The sequence below is a fragment of the Mirounga angustirostris genome, unplaced genomic scaffold (genome assembly GCF_029215605.1).
Source record: "Mirounga angustirostris isolate CCGP_5_RB_7025 unplaced genomic scaffold, mMirAng1.0.hap1 SCAF_13, whole genome shotgun sequence".
In the NCBI taxonomy this organism is placed as follows: domain Eukaryota; kingdom Metazoa; phylum Chordata; class Mammalia; order Carnivora; family Phocidae; genus Mirounga; species Mirounga angustirostris.
In genome coordinates, this window is record NW_026991721.1 from 62334970 (window position 1) to 62355514 (window position 20545).

Genomic DNA, 20545 nt, shown 5'->3' on the forward strand with positions numbered 1-20545 from the left:
AGGATGTATATGGAATTTAAGTCCTAGGATGTATTAAGCAACCTATGCTTATATAACACATATAAAATTATCAGATTCCTGTGTGTCATGAAAGGAGATATTTTGAATTAGAAATTTAAAAAGAGAAATAAAATAAAAGAGGCAGTAAGAAGGCTTTCTCTGATAAAAATAAATTCCCTAAAATACAAAATTGACCCAAAAATTGACAGGAAAAAACAAGAGAACAATATAAGCTGTCACACTAAGTATGGTTTTGATTTTTTAAAAAGAAATAAATTGGAACAACTTAAGTGACCAAGTATCTCATATATTTATATCCCCAGAATGTATGTTTGTGGCCACTGAGCTCCCAAGTCACAGTACAAAAGAAATTGTAAATACTGGATATTTAGTTTCTTTCAAAATTACATTTGCTTTCAAATACAAATATAATTTACGTATGGTGATATGACAGGAGAGGGCTGAAAAATTCTGCTCCATTTTCACTCTTTTTCAATGAATACAACTATTACTATAGATTCATTTTGTTTATTGAATTTTATGAGCTTTTTGTTATTATATGGTAAGCACTCTTTTATGAGTAAGACAATAAACCATCTTGATCCTATCCAAGCATCTAAAGTCCACTGTCTAACAAAATGTGCAGCACATATAGCACATCTCATCAAATGTTACTGAATGAATAACTGCAGATGAGGAAGGAACTTTAGTGACCATTTATCCTAATGGTTCTCAATCCTTACTATGCATCATAATCACTTCTGGGGCTTAAAAATGCACAGATGCCTGGGTCCTAGAATCCTATTCCAGGTATTAATTCAACTGTGTGAGGGTTGGGCCCAGATTGGTAGGTTTTTTTTTTTTTTTTTTTAATTTATTTATTGAGAGAGATAGTGATAGAGAGCATGAGAGGGGGAGAGTCAGAGGGAGAAGCAGACTCCCTGCTGAGCAGGGAGCCCGATGTGGGACTCGATCCCGGGACTCCAGGATCATGACCTGAGCTGAAGGCAGTCGCTTAACCAACTGAGCCACCCAGGCTCCCTGGTAGGTTTTTTTTTTAAAGCTTCCCAGATAATTCAAATATGCAGTCAAGGTTGAGAACCACTGAATTATCACCAAACAAGCCCAATTCCCTAATTTTATAAAAGGGGAAACTGAAACTCAGAGAGAGGTCAGGGGCCTTAAGATATCAAGATTGGTCAACAGCAATCTAAATCTGAGCTTCTTATTTGGAGAGCAACAGTTCTAGCCCAAATCTTATATGCTTTTCCGATCAACCAGAAGAGTTTAGAAAGAGATTACAGTGATTTAAAAAAGATAATTCAGACTTGATAGGGCATGCTATTCCTTCTAATATGGAAGACTGCATAGAGTAGTAGAAAATAGAAATAGAAGTTGAGGGAGTTTAGTGAATGGAAGTTGCCTGCCAAGAGGGAAAGGGGGTTAGTTGAAATGTGACGAGAGGAAGTGGGGTTAGTGAGTGTTGTACAACCTTGTGATGTTTAGCATATCCTTCCACAAAAGGAATCATGTATCTGGAAGACATGAGCCTTACAGTTAACTACAGGACTCAGAAAGGTGGGACAAATCAGCAGGAGACATTGTTAGCAGCTATATACTATGAACATCCCTAAGTCACAATATACTGCCTCATGAAATTATGACTGTTTCAGTGAATGAACCCTTGATTTACTGTTTAGAAGATACCCTTGGTTCTTTAAATAAGACTCTAAAATCCAAATTATCATTAGCTTTGACAGACAAAGGATTCTAAAAAATAGTTCGTGACAAAAGGCTTACTTTGAGTCAGAAATGATCTGTAAATTACTGCACACAAATGGAATCAAAACCTCAAGTAGCAAGCCCATGGATATCCATATTCTGATGGCGTAATAGGAGTCATACCTAGCTGATCATGGGGAGTCCCCCTGAAAAGAATTCTATATGTGGTGAGGAACAAGGCTCCTTCTGCTGGCAGGAGCTGAGGGCCTCCAAGAAGGCCTCCAGTAGCTTCTTCTCTTCCATCAGGGTCTAGCAGGACTCGAAGACCTTCACAGACAATTTCTTCTCCTGGCAGTAGGGCAGGTCTAAGAATCTTGGGCTGACAACAGAGAAAGCATTTTAAACACGAATCTTGTGGGGTTTCCAACACTTAGACCAAAGTTATCTTTTCAGTGGCAGATCTAAAAAACCCGAGTCAGACTGCTTAAGTAGCCAAAATGAGAAAACAGATTTGGGAAGGGGCAGAAAGATGTTTTTGCATCCAAATGTGGAAAGATTCTTTGCTTATTAACAGTAAAAATCATTGGAAATTACAAAGACGTTTAAAATATCTATTCAGTGGAACATTTTGCAACCATTAAAAATAATGACCTAGATCTGTATGTGTTAACATAGAAAGATATCAAGGATACATTGTTAAGTAAAAACAGCAAGCTGTAAACCAGTATGTATATTATAATTCCCTCTTTTTGGAAAAAGAAAAAAATTGTGAGAATATGGACCAAACTGTTAAAGGTGGTACTATCATGGTTAAGGGCAGAGGTGAGGTGGGGTTGGAAAGACCATGGAGGACTTTCACTTTGTATAATGTGTATTTCTTTAATAGTCTGATTTTATACAAAGAGCATTGTTACTTCTGTAAACTTAAAAAACAAATAATTAGAAAAACAGATGCATCTTTAAAAGGATCTGCCCTTCTTGGCCTTTATTGAAGATTAACACAATAAATGGCCATATGATGAACAATTACACATCTTGGGAAATACACAACCACATGATACACTCCTCTGAAGATACCAGTGCTAAAAGGAAAAAAAAAAATCACCTCTCCTGAAGATCTAATATGCTTATTTTTTACTAAGCAATAAAAACTATATAAATCAGTACTATTCTTTTTGTCGGCTCTAGGAAGCTCAGAGCTAAATGTAAAGCCAAAATTGTAATGATCATGTCTCAGATTTCTCATAGAAATATCTTGCCTATCCATCTGGCTTCTGATTTTTCCTTTGAATTTATTTTTAATAGTTCTGTTATATAGGTAAGAGGGTCCTGACCCTAGTCCACAGATAGGTGCCAGACTAGGGGCAAAATAATCATCGGGGAGGCTTGTACTTGAAAGTTTAGATTCCCAGGCCAAAGTCTCAGGAAACTCCAATTCAGGAGGCTGGGGTGGGGTTCAGGACTCTCAATTTTTAATAGACTGCCCAGATTCCCAGATGCTTGTGATGTATGCTTATAATGTAAACAGATTCAGGAACCTGGTATTTTTATGGTAATTGCCTTAAGTCCTTTCTTTCTGGAAGTAGGCAGGGCATAAAATCTTGGCTTGGGCTTGGAAGTTAGAATGTTCATAATTTATGCCCTGCCTATAAAAACAGACTCAACAAGAGGCTATTATTGCTCCTTTGTTGAATCTACTATTCTACTTCAGTATCTGTTTTAGGAGGATCTACATGATAAACTCCTCTGAAAGTTTAATGTATCATTAAAACTGGAGTCTCTGTAAAAGGTTAGGAGTAGGTACTTTCTGGGGCACAAAAGTCTATTGTTGCTGTTTTTAAGAAGAGATGTTATACCCTGAAAGCATGTAGTCTGGAATAATTACCTTCTGTATAGGTGGGAGTCTTCTACTCTCTCGATGTACTGCTTCTAGGGTCTCAATGTGCATAGCTACAATTCCTAGGATAAGTCAGAATATTCAAAATAAAAGAGTACAAAATAAGCAGAATTAATACAAATTCTGAATATTTTAGAATTAAAAACTAATCACAGTTTGGTGGTTCCTCAAAAAGTTAAACAAAAATTACCGTATGACTAGCAATTCCACTCCCAGGTATATACCCAAAAGATCAAAAATAAGGACTCAAACAAATAATTGTATGTGAATATTCATAGTAGCCAGAAGGCAGAGACAACCCAGATGTCCATCAACAGTTGAATGGATAAACAAAATGTAGTATATCCATACAATGGAATAGTTTCGGCCATAAAAATGAATGGCATTCTGATACCTGCTACAACATGGAAGAACCTTGAAAACATAATGCTAACTGAAAGAAGCCCGACACAAAAGAACAAATACTGTATGAGCAAACTTATAGGCAATATCTAGAACAGGCAAATTCATAGAGATACAGAGCTTACCAGGGACTACGGAAATGGAGAATGGGGAGTTATTGCTTAACGGTACAGAGTGTGTGTTTTGGTGATGAAAAAGTTTTTGGTAAAGGATAGTGGTGATGACTGCACAACACTGTGAATATGATTAACATCAGCGAATTTTACACTTAAAATAGTTTAAAGTGGCCAATTTTATGTTACATATATTTTACCATAGCTTAGAAATATTAAAAAAATTAATCAGAACATAAATAAACAGCATGACTAAACTACATGGAAGACAAGTATTAAAGGTGTAGGGGCGCCTGGGTGGCTCAGTCGTTAAGCGTCTGCCTTCGGCTCAGGTCATGATCTCAGGGTCCTGGGATCGAGCCCCACATCAGGCTCCCTGCTCCTCGGGAAGCCTGCTTCTCCCTCTCCCATTCCCCCTGCTTGTGTTCCCTCTCTCGCTGTGCCTCTCTCTGTCAAATAAACAAATAAAATCTTTAAAAAAAAAAAAGTATTAAAGGTGTTATGTTGAAAAAAATAGACCCCTAAAAACAATTCTTACTCAATTATCTCCAATATTCTGGTTCTCTAATATCTGTAAATTGATTACCTGGTATCATGCAATGAAGGCTCTTGATGTGATCCTGAGTAACTCCACTCTCTGTGCAAACCTTGTCAATAAATCGGGTAATGAATCGCACAACAGAATTGGCGATGTCATTATTCTCTGAATCTTCAAACCCACTTTCTGTATCATAGCTTTCAGCTACACTTCCTGCAATACTGAGAAAATCAAGGAAAGAAATAAATCATGGTTAGTACTCAAATATAACAAATGACTATTCTATCATAGTCAATTTTGATAGAAATTTAAATTTGTCCACATTATGATATCCTACTTGCCTACATCTGAAAGCTACTGTCGGGCATTGTCCTTTGGACACAAATTTGTTTTTGTAAGAAATACTTCTGTCATTCTGCTAAATAGGAACTCAGGAACCACAGAAACTAAAGCAAAAATAGACTCTTTCATTTATTATCTGATACTTGAACCTTCTAAAAAAAAAAACAAAACTATTCTCTCAAGTTAATTACCACATAGAGTCAGACAAAGTAATATTGCTATCTTTGGCCTTTGACAACTGGGAGACATGTTCCCTGGTAGGCAAAGTAAAAGAACTTTTCCCAGAAAATTGCATATTCTTCCAAATGGAAGAACCAAACTGTCCTGTGAACCTTTCTGTTGCCAACATTTGTCTCTTTGAGTGAACCACAACACTCTGTCACTTTGAAGCCATCAATCTTCTGCAGGTGATAAAATCATGCAACAGAAGGGAATGAATTTGAAACAGTGGATGTGAAAGCTCAATCCTGTCCTTGCTGCTTATTCAGTTCCCACTGTTCAACAAATACTCCTGCCTCCTATGCCTTCTTTTAGACTGCTAATCATGGAAAAGACTCATATGTCTGTTCTAACCCACTTAGTTCTCTTTCCTCCAAATCCAACCACATTCACTGAATCAGTTTTAAGGTAAAGCTAAACAGTGAATATGGCCTCACATCATCCAAAGCATTAAAGAACTTGAGTGCCTTAGCCACTCAATAGGTATACTTTCAAGGAGCATGGTCATGTATAGTTTGAAGCGATGAAGGCCTAGGCTATATTGTTCACATAAAATAACTCTCTGAAGGAAGAAATAAGAGACCCATGCAGTTGACTGCATGGTGTAAAAGGCTGACTTCAAAACAACAAAAAGTTGTCTAGCCTGGAAGACTAGAAGCTCTTGGGTGTTCTTGACAAAAATGAAGTATCTGAGATAGGGAGATTGAAAGGTTGGGGTCAGAGATGTGGGCTTGTGGATGAGTTTCTAAGAGAGTATGAAGAGCATGGAAGAGGGATTGAGAATGGGAGAGAAGAGAAGCTGCCTGAAAGAGCCTGAGAAGGATTTACAAGAGTTAAAAGAACTACCAGCATGCTAGAGCATCACTGAAGACCTAAAAGGTTAGAATGTCACTACTGTTGGGTAAGCAGTTCATTCATTCATTCATTCATTTAATCATATGTGCAACCAAATATTTATTGGGCACATACTATATGCAAAGATCTGGGGGTACAGCAATGAATGAGGCATATGATAAACAAATATATGAAAATAAATCAGGTTGTAGAAAGTGTCATGAAAGAAAAAAAATGCAAGATAGGAGAAAGAGTGATGCCTGTGCCACTTAAGATACGGAAGTCAGGAAGGCCGCTCTAGGTAGATGGCATTTGAGCAGAGAATTAAATGAAGTGAGGGAGTGATTCTTGTAACTATTTCAGGGAGAGTATTCCAGATTGTGGGAACAAATACAAAGACGCTGAGGCAGTATTATGCTTAGAGTTTTTGAGGATTAGCATTAGAAGAGAGACCAGTGTTCTTGACAGAAGAATGACAGGAAATAAAGTCAGAGCAGCCGTCAGGAGCCAAATCCTCTCAGGTTTTGTAGTCCATGGGTTTATTCTCAGTGGTACTGGAACTCAATGTTGGGTTGGGAGCAAGGCATGGTTGAGGACATGATTATAGACAAATTCAGTGCATACACTGAAAAAAGGAGGGCCGAGAAACAAATAATAACTTTGGCAAGAAGTTCATTAGTAATTTTCCAGAGTGCTTTCTGTAAATTGCTATGGCAGAAAGTAACTGAAGGGTTTGGTCAGTAGTGGGTGAGAAAGTTGAAAAATTGGGTCATGAAAAAAAAGAGACTGTGGGAGGTGGTTACGGATAGTCAGATGAAGTGAAGGTCTTTTAATACAGAAGAGTTGAAAAAAAGAGTTGAGCAAGTCTGAAGGTAAGGAAAATGCTTAAAATTTTGAAATATGTACAGCAATATTTGCCCAAAATACTTTATTTTGTCTGCTAAGCCAAGAATAGGAGGGTCTCTGGATGTGCACATTTTGGTACCTGTTTGTGACAATGCTGTTGCTTCCACTCTCCCAGTCGCCTGGTGCTGATGTTCTCAGGAGCTTGTTTTTACTTGTATCCAGTGGGACCAGCAGGTTGACCATGAGGTTTGCAAAATGAATGGCCTGACTGAAGACAGTGCTTTCCTCACGTTGCACCAGCTCCTGCTGAGTTGATTTGCTCAGAGAAGGCCAAAGGCGTAGCTGCTCAGCTGCCAGGTCCATTGCTGTCTTCTCCTGATATTGGTCATCCGGAAGCTTATCCTAAAAAAATAAAGCAAAACAATGCAAATCCATGACACAAGCTTCAAAAACATTGAACACGTTTCAATTATCCATCTATTAAATACCTATGTCACCAAAAAAAGGAAATATATAAATGAAACGTAACAACAACAACAATAAAACAAAATCAACTCTTTTCTGCCAGCTTCAGCCAGCCTTAGTGGAACAATGTCATAAATCCAAGGAAGCGGCAGCAAAGCACAGATGGCTACACTTTCACTGCTAACATTTCACTGTGTTTATTTATCTCTATGGTCCCATCTCTTTCCAACTGCCAGTTAAACAAATTGTTGACGTGAAATATGTAAAAATGCATGAATGTCCAGTAGCATTTACTCATATTCTGATATGTTTCTTCTCTTCTTCTCTTTGGGAGGAGGAGACAGAATGACGAAAGTCATAAAAAATAGAGCTAGATTTCCTAGTAAATGTGGGAATCAAATATTATCAGGACACAGGTATAACAATGGGATTTTAATTTTTTTATCAAGTTTTTTTTTTAAAAGATTTTATTTATTTGACAGAGAGAGAGATAGTGAGAGCAGGATCACAAGCAGGGGGGAGTGGGAGAGGGAGAAGCAGGCCTCCCGCCGAGCAGGGAGCCCGATGTGGGACTCGATCCCAGGACCCTGGGATCATGACCTGAGCCGAAGGCAGACGCTTAATGACTGAGCCACCCAGGCACCCCTTTTTATCAAGTTTTTAATTTTATATTTATTTATTTACCTACCTATGTATTTATTATTTATTTATTGGGGCCAAGAATTTTTATTTTTTTGCATATTTAAGAAAATTTATCTATTTTTATTTAAATTCAATTAACATATAATGTATTATTGGTTTCAGAGGTAGTGATTCATCAGTCTTATATAATACCCAGTGCTCATTACATCACATGCCCTCCTTAATGTTCATCACCCAGTTACCCCATCCCCCCCACCCCAGCAACCCTCAGTTTGTTTCCTATGCTTAAGAGTCACTTATGGTTTGTCTCCCTCTCTGATTTCCTCGTTTTATTTTTTCCTCTCTTCCCCTATGATCCTCTGTTTTGTTTCTTAAATTCCATATATAAATGAGATCATACTGAATTTATTCATCTCTGAATTATTTCGCTTAGCATAATACCCTCTAGTTCCACCCACGTTGTTGTAAATGGCAAGATTTCAATTTTTTTGATGGCTTAGTAATATTCCATTGTGTTTATATACCACATCTTCTTTATCCATTCATCTGTTGATGGACATCTGGGTTCTTTCCATAGTTTGGCTATTCAAGTCCACTGACCTTTAAAACTCCAGGTTTTAAGCCCCGCTGGTTGCAAGAACTCATGAAATTTGGGCCCTCTTACTTCCTAAGCCAATTGCTATGGGAATTTGTTTTCTCCATGCACTTCCCTGTGCACTCTCTGGTGCAGCTATGGCTCCCTCCCTCCTGCAGTGGCTATGAATTCTCTCTCTCCCAAGCTGCATCTCCGCACTTCCTACCTTCTTTGATGTGGCCTCTTCTCTATCTTCAGTTGTGGAGTTTGTTTTGCCAGTCTTCAGATTGATTTCTGGAGTATTTAGGATGACTGGATAGTTACCTAGCTGTATTTGTGGGACGAGGCAAGCCTACGCTTACTCTGCTGCCATTTTCTCAAAATCTTTTTTTTTTTTTTTTGAGTCTGACAATAGGATTTAAAAGAGGAATTTCCTAGTAGGCTGAAAAGTTAAGAAAAGCTAGTATATCTAGTCTCACTTGTACCTAATCTAGGTATCATAGACTTCTTTAGAAGAAATGACAGAGAAGCAGTGACATGTGTTTGCTCTACAAATGCTTTTGAGATATACCAGTGTTAGCTTTATATCTATTTAAAAAAAAAAAACTATCCAAAGCACCACACCAGCCCAAATATTTCTGGAACATGACCTTAAACTAATTTGCATCTGTTATAGTTACCCCTTACCCAAGTATATTTGGTGTTTTGAAAGAAAAATCCGAGTTTTACATTAAATTAAGTAAACAATTCACACTAACAGTGTATAATAATAATTTGGAATATGAGATAAATGTCAGATAGTGGTATTTTTTATTAAAGTTTCCATTTTTATCATACTCAAGAATAGACAATGTTTAAAATTACATGAGACATAGAAATACTTGAATAGTACTATGTAGTTCCTATTAGAAATCTAAATTCATTTATCTCACATAAGAATATAAAGTCAATTTAAAATGGAGGCTGATGCAAGATGCTTAACTGACTGAGCCAGCCAGGCGCCTGCAATTTTCTTATCTTAAAATATTTTCTTGATATTTTTCTTTCTTTTTTTTTTTTTAAAGATTTTATTTATTTATTTAATTGACAGAGAGCGAGAGAGACAGCGTGAGAGGGAACACAAGCAGGGGGAGTGGGAGAGGGAGAAGCAGGCTTCCAGCCGAGTAGGGAGCCCGATGCAGGGCTCGATCCCAGGACCCTGAGATCATGACCTGAGCCGAAGGCAGTCGCTTAACCAACTGAACCACCCAGGTGCCCCTTGATATTTTTCTTAAGTATAATTTATGCTGATAAAATATATGGAAACATATAGAATATTCCTAAAAGGAGAACTAGATTTATTGCTGACATACTTTCAAGAACTACTGAATTTTATATTTATTTCAGAGTCATTTTTGTTTGTTTTGCTTTTATTTTGTTTAAATTCAATTAATTTTTAAAAAAATATTTTATTTGACAGAGAGCGAGACAGTGAGAGAGGGAACACAAGTGGAGGGAGTGGGAGAGGGAGAAGCAGGCTTCCCAAGGAGCAGGGAGCCAGATGCGGGGCTCCATCCCAGGACCCTGGGATCATGACCTAAGTCAAAGGCAAATGCTTAACGACTGAGCCACCCAGGTGCTCCAATTTTTTTTAAATTCAATTAATTAACATATGGTATATTATTAGTTTCAGAGGTAAGGTTTAGTGATTCATCAGTTGCATATAACACCCAGAGCTCATTACATCAAGTGCCCTTCTTAATGCCCATCATCCAATTATTCCATCCCTCCACCCACTTCCCCTCCAGCAACCCCCAGTTTGTTTCCTATACTTAAGAGTCTCTTATAGTTTGTCTCCCTCTCTGATTTCGTCTTATTTTATTTTTCCCTCCCTTCCCCTATGATCCTTTGTTTTGTTTCTTAAATTCCACATATGAGTGAAATCATATGATAATTGTCTTTCTCTGATTGACTTATTTTGCTTAGCATAATACCATCTAGTTCTATCCAGGTCGTTGCAAATGGTAAAGATTTCATTCTTTTTGATGGCTGAGTAGTATTCCATTGTGTGTGTGTGTGTGTGTGTGTGTGTGTGTGTATACACACCACATCTTTATCCATTCATCTGTCGATGGACATCTGGGCTCTTTCCATCTTTGTGGACACTACTGCTATAAATATTGGGGTGCAGGTGCCCCTTTGGATCACTATGTTTGTATTCTTTGGGTAAATACCTAGTACTGCAATGCTGGGTCATAGGGTAACTCTATTTTTAACTTTTTGAGGAACCTCCATACTGTTTTCCAGAGTGGCTGCATCACCTTGCATTCCCACCAACAGTATAGGAGGGTTCCCCTTTCTCCGCATCCTCACCAACATCTGTTGTTTCCTGACTTGTTAGGAAACTTCCTAATTGTAGCCATTCTGACTGGTGTGAGGTTCATTGCGGTTTTGATTTGTATTTCCATGATGCCGAGTGATGTTGAGAATTTTTTCATGTGTCTGTTGGCCATCTATAATGTATTCTTTGGAGAAATGTCTGTTTGTGTCTTCTGCCCATTTCTTGATTGGATTATTTGTTTTTTGGTGTTAAGTTTGGTAAGTTCTTTATAGATTTTGGATACTAGTCCTTTATCTGATTAGACATTTGCAAATATCTTCTCCCATTCCATAGGCTGTCTTTTGGTTTTGTCAACTGTTTCCTTTGCTGTGCAAAAGCTTTTTATTAGAGTCATTTAGCTTTAATTTGACATTTCTTCAGAGAGTTAATTGTACAAGACATCTGGTCAGGTATTTTCATTTTCTTTTTTCTGTTCAACTTCCTATAATTGTTTCCACAGAATTCCTATTTATTAACATGTAATAAAACAATTCCACTGCTAAAGAACTATATTAAGAAGTTATTATGGAAAAATATAATATCAGAAATCAACAGAAGAAAGATGATCACCACAGGACTCCCACTTGAGGATGAACCTCAAATACACTGGTAGAAAGTGGCTAGATTTCCTTTTGCCCTGGGAATATATGAATAAGCTTTCCTTGAAGCCAGGATGACAGTCCCACACTAGTATCTTTCTCCTCTTACCTTTTGCTTCAGATATGGGGCATGATTATCTTCCTTGGCTGAGAGGTACAGGGAGCGCACCTGTTCCTGCACTGCATTGTAGAAGGTTGTCTCCCAAAATTGCTGATTCGCCCAGATGGGGTGGTCCTGAACACAGGTGTAAGCAAACTGGCTGACTCCAGGGGCCAGTTTCTGTGAGAACACATAATACACATCACCACAGGGCTGACAGCGTCATGACAATTCAGAAAATTACAGGGGTCATGGTTAACCACAAATATCATTAAAGGGCTTATCTAAACAATATCTTAGGGCAGTACAAACTTAGCAATCAAAAACTTAATTCATTTTTAACTGGCAACTTTGGACTTGCTATCAAATCCTTTAGGGTCTCAGTCACTTTATGGACATTTTAGCAACAGCTAAAATCAAAGTTATCATATGAATTAGAGAATGTATGGAAGGTACCTGGCACTGTGGTGTGCACACTGTGGAGTTGGTAGCTCTTATTACAATTGGAATATGTAAATGAAATCCATCACAACCCAAACATAAAGCTTCAGATAATTTAAAATTTTTTCTATGGTACATTTCTGGGGGGCACTAACTGAAATGTGAGTGAGCCTGCAGCTTGGCCTTATACACAGAATGAGGGTATATCATGCATTTGAGACTCAAGAAGAATCACACCCTCCCTACTCTAGCCCTTTACCTCTCCACCAAGGCTGCTGCCTGCCTCACATACTACCTAGCAGAGTGTCCTGGGCTTCGAGGGCATTTTCTGGTAACCAAGTCTGGTCATGGGAAGGTAATTTCAAACCAAACCTTCCTTTCCAGGACTTCCTGCTGGGCTTCAAAGTAAGAGTAAACCTTACTCTGTGATTTACAATAAAGAGGAGGAAAACTAACTCTGCAGGCATTTGGGGTACTTCATAAATATTTACATATCTCATTTAATACTAAATACGAGATGCACATTATTATTGCCAATTTAAAGAAGAGGAAACAGAAGTTCAGGGATGTTTAAGTGATAGCCTAAAGTCAGATGACAAGTTACATAAGTAGTGAAACTGGTTTTTAAGCCCAAAGTTTGTTTGGTTCCAAAGCCCCTGCTCTTTTTTCTATATCAAACTGTCTTGTAAAAGAACATCATAAAATAAATACTAATTAGCAGTGCTGTCTGTTTTTTTCTGCAACCTGTTTTTTTTTTGTTTCCCAAAGTAATTTTTTTTTTGTTTCCCAAAGTAATACACAGTCTTGAAGATCTGATATGATTTTAATTAACACTGTACTTTTACTTGTACATATGATTCATATCGTAAGTTTCAGTTAATGATTTAAACATTCTTTCCACAGCTCTTGCTTTCATCTCTAATGGTTAAAGATGTTTCAAAAACTTTTTTAATCCATCATTTCTCAGCAAACAGCAGGTAACATTCTCAACAGACAATTTTTTTGTCCATTTTATTTTTTTTTTTTTTTTTTTTTTTTTTTTTTTTTTTTTTTAATTTTTTTATTCTTATGTTAATCCCCTTACATTACAACATTAGTTTTAGATGAAGTGTTCCATGATTCATTGTTTGTGCATAACACCCAGTGCTCCATGCAGAATGTGCCCTCCTAAATACCCACCACCAGGCTAACCCATCCTCCCACCCCCCTCCCCTCTAGAACCCTGTTTGTTTTTCAGAGTCCATCGTCTCTCATGGTTCGTCTACCCCTCCGACTTCCCCCGCTTCATTCCTCCCCTCCCGCTACCTTCTTCTTCTTCTTCTTTTTTTTTTTTCTTAACATATATTGCATTATTTGTTTCAGAGGCACAGATCTGAGATTCAACAGTCCTGCACAATTCACAGCGCTTACCAGAGCACATACACTCCCCAGTGTCTATCACCCAGTCCCCCCATCCCTCCCACCCCACCCCCCACTCCAACAACACTCAGTTTGCTTCCTGCGATTAAGAATTCCTCATATCAGTGAGATCATATGATACATGTCTTTCTCTGTTTGACTTATTTCACTCAACATAATACCCTCCAGTTCCATCCACGTCGTTGCAAATGGCAAGATCTCATTCCTTTTGATGGCTGCATAATATTCCATTGAATATATATACCACATCTTCTTTATCCATTCATCTGTCGATGGACATCTTGGCTCTTTCCACAGTTTGGCTATTGTGGACATTGCTGCTATAAACATCGGGGTGCACGTAGCCCTTCGGATCCCTACTTTTGTATCTTTGGGGTAAATACCCAGTAGTGCAATTGCTGGATCATATGGTAGCTCTATTTTCAACTTTTTGAGGAACCTCCATACAGTTTTCCAGAGTGGCTGCACCAGCTTGCATTCCCACCAACAGTGGAGGAGGGTTCCCCTTTCTCCGCATCCCCGCCAACATCTGTCGTTTCCTGACTTGTTAATTTTAGCCATTCTGACTGGTGTGAGGTGATATCTCATTGAGGTTTTGATTTGGATTTCCCTGATGCCGAGCGATATTGAGCACTTTTTCATGTGTCTGTTGGCCATTTGGATGTCTTCTTTGGAAAAATGTCTGTTCATGTCTTCTGCCCATTTCTTAATTGGATTCTTTGTTCTTTGGGTGTTGAGTTTGATGAGTTCTTTATAGATTTTGGATACTAGCCCTTTATCTGATATGTCATTTGCAAATATCTTCTCCCATTCTGTCGGTTGTCTTTTGGTTTTCTTAACTGTTTCCTTTGCTTTGCAAAAGCTTCTTATCTTGATGAAGTCCCAATAGTTCATTTTTGCCCTTGCTTCCCTTGCCTTTGGCGATGTTTCTAGGAAGAAGTTGCTTCGGCTGAGGTCAAAGAGGTTGTTGCCTGTGTTCTCCTTTAGGATTTTGATGGACTCCTGTCTCACATTGAGGTCTTTCAACCATTTGGAGTCTATTTTTGTGTGTGGTGTAAGGAAGTGGTCCAGTTTCATTCTTCTGCATGTGTCTATCCAATTTTCCCAACACCATTTGTTGAAGAGACTGTCTTTGTTCCATTGGACATTCTTTCCTGCTTTGTCGAAGATTAGTTGACCATAGAGTTGAGGGTCCATTTCTGGGCTCTCTATTCTGTTCCATTGATCGATGTGTCTGTTTTTGTGCCAGTACCATGCTGTCTTGATGATGACAGCTTTGTAATAGAGCTTGAAGTCCGGAATTGTGATGCCACCGGCTTTGCTTTTCTTTTTCAATATTCCTCTGGCTATGCGGGGTCTTTTCTGGTTCCATACAAATTTTAGGATTATTTGTTCCATTTCTTTGAAAAAAGTGGGTGGTATTTTGATGGGGATTGCATTGAATGTGTAGATTGCTCTAGGTAGCATTGACATCTTCACAATATTTGTTCTTCCAATCCATGAGCATGGAACGTTTTTCCATTTCTTTGTGTCTTCCTCAATTTCTTTCATGAGTATTTTATAGTTTTCTGAGTACAGATCCTTTGTCTCTTTGGTTAGATTTATTCCTAGGTATCTTATGGTTTTGGGTGCAATTGTAAATGGGATCGACTCCTTAATTTCTCTTTCTTCTGTCTTGTTGTTGGTGTATAGGAATGCCACTGACTTCTGTGCATTGATTTTATATCCTGCCACTTTACTGAATTCCTGTATGAGTTCTAGCAGTTTTGGGGTGGAGTCTTTTGGGTTTTCCACATAAAGTATCATATCATCTGCAAAGAGTGAGAGTTTGACTTCTTCTTTGCCAATTTGGATGCCTTTGATTTCTTTTTGTTGTCTGATTGCTGTGGCTAGGACTTCCAATACTATGTTGAATAGCAGTGGTGATAGTGGACATCCCTGCCGCGTTCCTGACCTTAGGGGGAAAGCTCTCAGTTTTTCCCCATTGAGAATAATATTTGCTGTAGGTTTTTCATAGATGGCTTTTATGATATTGAGGTATGTACCCTCTATCCCTATACTCTGAAGAGTTTTGATCAAGAAAGGATGCTGTACTTTGTCAAAAGCTTTTTCGGCATCTATCGAGAGGATCATATGATTCTTGTTCTTTCCTTTGTTAATGTACTGTATCACATTGATTGATTTGCGGATGTTGAACCAACCTTGCAGCCCAGGGATAAATCCCACTTGGTCATGGTGAATAATCCTTTTAATGTACTGTTGGATCCTATTGGCTAGTATTTTGGTGAGAATTTTTGCATCCATGTTCATCAGGGATATTGGTCTGTAATTCTCCTTTTTGATGGGGTCTTTGTCTGGTTTGGGGATCAAGGTAATGCTGGCCTCATAAAATGAGTTTGGAAGTTTTCCTTCCGTTTCAATTTTTTGGAACAGTTTCAGAAGAATAGGTATTAATTCTTCTTGAAATGTTTGGTAGAATTCCCCTGGGAAGCCATCTGGCCCTGGGCTTTTGTTTTTTGGGAGATTTTTGATGACTGCTTCAATTTCCTTAGTGGTTATAGGTCTGTTCAGGTTTTCTATTTCATCCTGGTTCAGTTTTGGTAGTTGATACATCTCTAGGAATGCATCCATCTCTTCCAGGTTATCTAATTTGCTGGCATAGAGTTGCTCATAATATGTTCTTATAATTGTTTGTATTTCTTTGGTGTTGGTTGTGATCTCTCCTCTTTCATTCATGATTTTGTTGATTTGGGTCATTTCTCTTCTCTTTTTGATAAGTCTGGCCAGGGGTTTATCAATCTTGTTAATTCTTTCAAAGAACCAGCTCCTAGTTTCGTTGATCTGTTCTACTGTTCTTTTAGTTTCTATTTCATTGATTTCTGCTCTGATCTTTATGATTTCTCTTCTCCTGCTGGGTTTAGGCTTTATTTGCTGTTCTTTCTCCAGCTCCTTTAGGTGTAGGGTTAGGTTGTGTACTTGAGACCTTTCTTGTTTCTTGAGAAAGGCTTGTATTGCTATATACTTTCCTCTTAGGACTGCCTTTGCTGCATCCCAAAGATTTTGAACAGTTGTGTTTTCATTTTCATTAGTTTCCATGTATTTTTTTAATTCTTCTTTAATTTCCTGGTTGACCCATTCATTCTTCAGTAGGATGCTCTTTAGCCTCCATGTATTTGAGTTCTTTCCGACTTTCCTCTTGGGATTGAGTTCTAGTTTCAAAGCATTGTGGTCTGAAAATAGGCAGGGAATGATCCCAATCTTTTGGTACCGGTTGAGACCTGATTTATGACCTAGGATGTGGTCGATTCTGGAGAATGTTCCATGGGCAGTAGAGAAGAATGTGTATTCCGTTGCTTTGGGGTGGAATGTTCTGAATATGTCTGTGAAGTCCATTTGGTCCAGTGTGTCATTTAAAGTCTTTATTTCCTTGTTGATCTTTTGCTTAGATGATCTGTCCATTTCAGTGAGGGGGATGTTAAAGTCCCCCACTATTATTGTATTGTTGTTGATGTGTTTCTTTGCTTTTGTTATTAATTGCCTTATATAATTGGCTGCTCCCATGTTAGGGGCATAGATATTTACAATTGTTAGATCTTCTTGTTGGATAGATCCTTTAAGTATGATATAGTGTCCTTCCTCATCTCTTATTACAGTCTTTGGTTTAAAATCTAATTTGTCTGATATAAGGATTGCCACCCCAGCTTTCTTTTGGTGTCCATTAGCATGGTAAATGGTTTTCCACCCCCTCACTTTCAATCTGGGGGTGTCTTTGGGTCTAAAATGAGTCTCTTGCAGACAGCATATCGATGGATCTTGTTTTTTAATCCAGTCTGTTAGCCTGTGTCTTTTGATTGGGGCATTTAGCCCATTTACATTCAAGGTAACTATTGAAAGATAGGAATTTAGTGCCATTATATTGCCTGTAAGGTGACTGTTACCATATATTGTCTGTGTTCCTTTCTGGTCTATGTTGCTTTTAGGGTCTCTCTTTGCTTAGAGGACCCCTTTCAAGATTTCCTGTAGGGCTGGTTTTGTGTTTGCAAATTCCTTTAGTTTTTTTTTGTCCTGGAAACTTTTTATCTCTCCTTCAATTTTCAATGACAGCCTAGCTGGATAGAGTATTCTTGGCTGCATATTTTTCTCATTTAGTGCTCTGAATATATCCTGCCAGTCCTTTCTGGCCTGCCAGGTCTCTGTGGATAGGTCTGTTGCCAATCTAATGTTTCTACCATTGTAGGTTACATATCTCTTCTCCCGAGCTGCTTTCAGGATTTTCTCTTTGTCTGTGAGACTTGTAAGTTTTACTATTAGATGTCGGGGAGTTGACCTATTTTTATTGATTTTGAGAGGGGTTCTCTGTGCTTCCTGGATTTTCATGCCTGTTTCTTTCCCCAAATTAGGGAAGTTCTCTGCTATAATTTGCTCCATTATACCTTCTGCCCCCCTCTCTCTTTCTTCTTCTTCTGGGATCCCAATTATTCTAATGTTGTTTCGTCTTATGGTATCACTTATCTCTCGAATTCTGCCCTCATGATCCAGTAGTTGTTTATCTCTCTTTTTCTCAGCTTCTTTATTTTCCAGCATTTCATCTTCTATATTACTGATTCTCTCTTCTGCCTCATTTATTCTAGCAGTTAGTGCCCCCATTTTTGATTGCACCTCATTAATAGCCTTTTTGATTTCTACTTGGTTGGATTTTAGCTCTTTTACTTCTCCAGAAAGAGTTTCTCTAATAACTTCCATATTTTTTTCAAGCCCAGCTAGTATCTTTAAAGTGATGATTCTGAACTCTAGATCTGACATCGTACTAATGTCCGTATTGAGTAGGTCCCTGGCAGTCGGTACTGCCTCTTGTTCTTTTTGTTGAGGTGATTTTTTCCGTCTCGTCATTTTGTGCAGAGGAGAATAGATTAATGAGAGAACAAAATGCTAGCAGAGTAACCACGTCCCCAGAAAATATACTCTAAACAAATCAGAAAAGACCTGAAGCAGTGGGATAAGAAGGGGAAAGAGAGAAAAAAAAAAAAAAGAAAAAAAAAGAAAAAGATAAAGATAAAAACAACAACAAACAAAACAAAAGAACAACAACAAAAGAAAAACCAGAATGTGATCAAATATGATCTATATGGTATATAGATCAGTGCCACACACTAGATTTGGGGTGTGTTTTGGTCTTTTAGAAGAAAGTGTCTCCCAAAATTTTAAAGAAAGAAAAACTTATATATGTACAAAAATAAGGGTTGATATGATGAAGGGATGGAAAATGACTGTAAAAATGGAAATTATAAAAAATTTTATAAAAGGAATTGATAAGAAGTTGTTTGAAAAAAGAAAGAGGATTTAAAAAAAGAAAAAAGAAAAAGAAAAAAAAAAAAAAGGGAGAGGATGTGATCAGGCAGGGGAATAGAGAACACCATATACTAGAGATTTAGGGTATATTTTAATCTGTTAGAAGAAACTATCTCAAAATTTTAAAGAGAGAACAACTTATATATATAAGCCAAAAATATGGGTAACTACTATGAAGGGATAGAATATGACTCTAAAAATGAAAAATAAAAATGTTTTTTTTTAAAAAAGGGATTGATAAGATGTTGTTTGAAAAAGGGAAAAAGAAAAATTCAAAAAGAAATAAAAAGACAAAAAGACAGTTAAAAAAAAAAAATTAACTTTAAAAGACTAAGGAATCATGGTAAAAAAGCCGTGAATTCTATGTGCAGCATTCCCCTAGCGCTGGAGTTCTGCCGTTCTCATTGATCGGTAAACTTGGTCTTGGCTGCCTGTTCTCGCTGATCTTCTGGGGAGGGGCCTGTTGCCGTGGTTTCCAAATGTCTCTGCCGGAGGCGGAATAGCCCCGCCCTTGCCCCCTCCCGGCTAAGTAATCTGCTCGGGTTTGCTCTCCGGGGCTTTTGTTCCCTGCGAGCTTTCCGTACAGCTTTGGAGGCGGAGAGTGAAAATGGCGGCCTCCCAATCTCCGCCCCAGAGGAGCCGAGAACTCGGGCCTGCTCCTCAGTGAGCCCCCAGAGAAAAGCCGTCAGTCACTCCCGTCTCCCTGGTCTCCGGCCGCACTCCGTGCTCACCCGGCCTGCGACCGCGCGCCTCTATCTCTGGCACCCGACCCCGGGTGGAGTCTCCAAACCCAGCAGATCCCTGCGGTGCACTCCCGCGCGGCTCCTCCCGGGGGAGGAAGGTGAGTCTCCCCGGATCTGCCGCTTGTTGGGTCCCTGCTGGAGGAGCAGGGGCCCGACTGGGCCGCGGATCGAGGTTAATGGCAACCCCAGCTGAGAGCCCGCGCCTGGGCTCCGCCTCTGCAGCCGGCTTCCCTGCTGCGTTACCTGGGAGCTCTGCTGCCCTCAGGCACCCCCGGTCTTTCTGTGACCCCGAGGGTCCTGAGACCACACTGTCCCGGAGGGTTCCACCCCCCGCTGAGCCACCAGAGTGACGTCCCTCGGCGGAGCAGACTTTTAAAAGTTCCGATTTTGTGCTCCGCGGCTCTATCACTTGCCAGAAGCGGCCGACGGAGGCCCCTCCCCCGCCGTCTATCCTCCCGAATATCGCCTCGGATTCACTTCTCCGCACGTCCTACCTTCCAGAAAGTGGTCGCTTTTCTGCTGAGACAGTTGTTGCTCTTCTTTTCTTCGATCTCCTGTTGAGTTTGTAGGTGTTCAGAATGGTTTGTTCCCTATCCAGCTGAATTCCTGAGAGGAGACGAAATCCAGGTCTCCTACTCCTCCGCCATCTTGCTCCGCCCCCCCGTCCATTTTATTTTTTTGGAATTGAGTAGAACTAAAGTTTCTGATATGTTTTCTTTTAAAGCAATTTAATAAACTGACTTCTCTCTTGGAATATCGGACACTGAAGATTACTATTAAGGTTACATATGTAACAGTTATGTAGCAAAAGTTGGTTCATTTCTTAGGGATGCATAACAGATGAATAAGATACTTGGTAAAAATGATAGCCTCAATACGTGCTAATTTCCTTTTTGGTCTAGAGCAGACTAAACCTAGAACTAAAAATAGGCACCACACAT

General features: G+C 38.8%; 1 protein-coding gene across 3 annotated transcripts in view; it reads right to left on the reverse strand.

The window, feature by feature from the left end:
- SBF2 (SET binding factor 2) overlaps positions 1-20545 on the reverse strand; it is a 472728-nt gene that overhangs the window by 56523 nt on the left and 395660 nt on the right. For 2 of the 3 annotated variants that reach the window (XM_045894159.3, XM_045894158.3), the window contains exons 18-22: positions 11662-11832; positions 7053-7315; positions 4721-4893; positions 3608-3681; positions 1906-2101 (exon numbers count right to left, since the gene is read on the reverse strand). In XM_045894159.3, the coding sequence (XP_045750115.1) occupies positions 1906-2101; positions 3608-3681; positions 4721-4893; positions 7053-7315; positions 11662-11832 (877 nt within the window). The remainder of the gene's footprint in view (positions 1-1905; positions 2102-3607; positions 3682-4720; positions 4894-7052; positions 7316-11661; positions 11833-20545) is intronic. The other variant, XM_045894160.3, reaches the window with a different exon arrangement.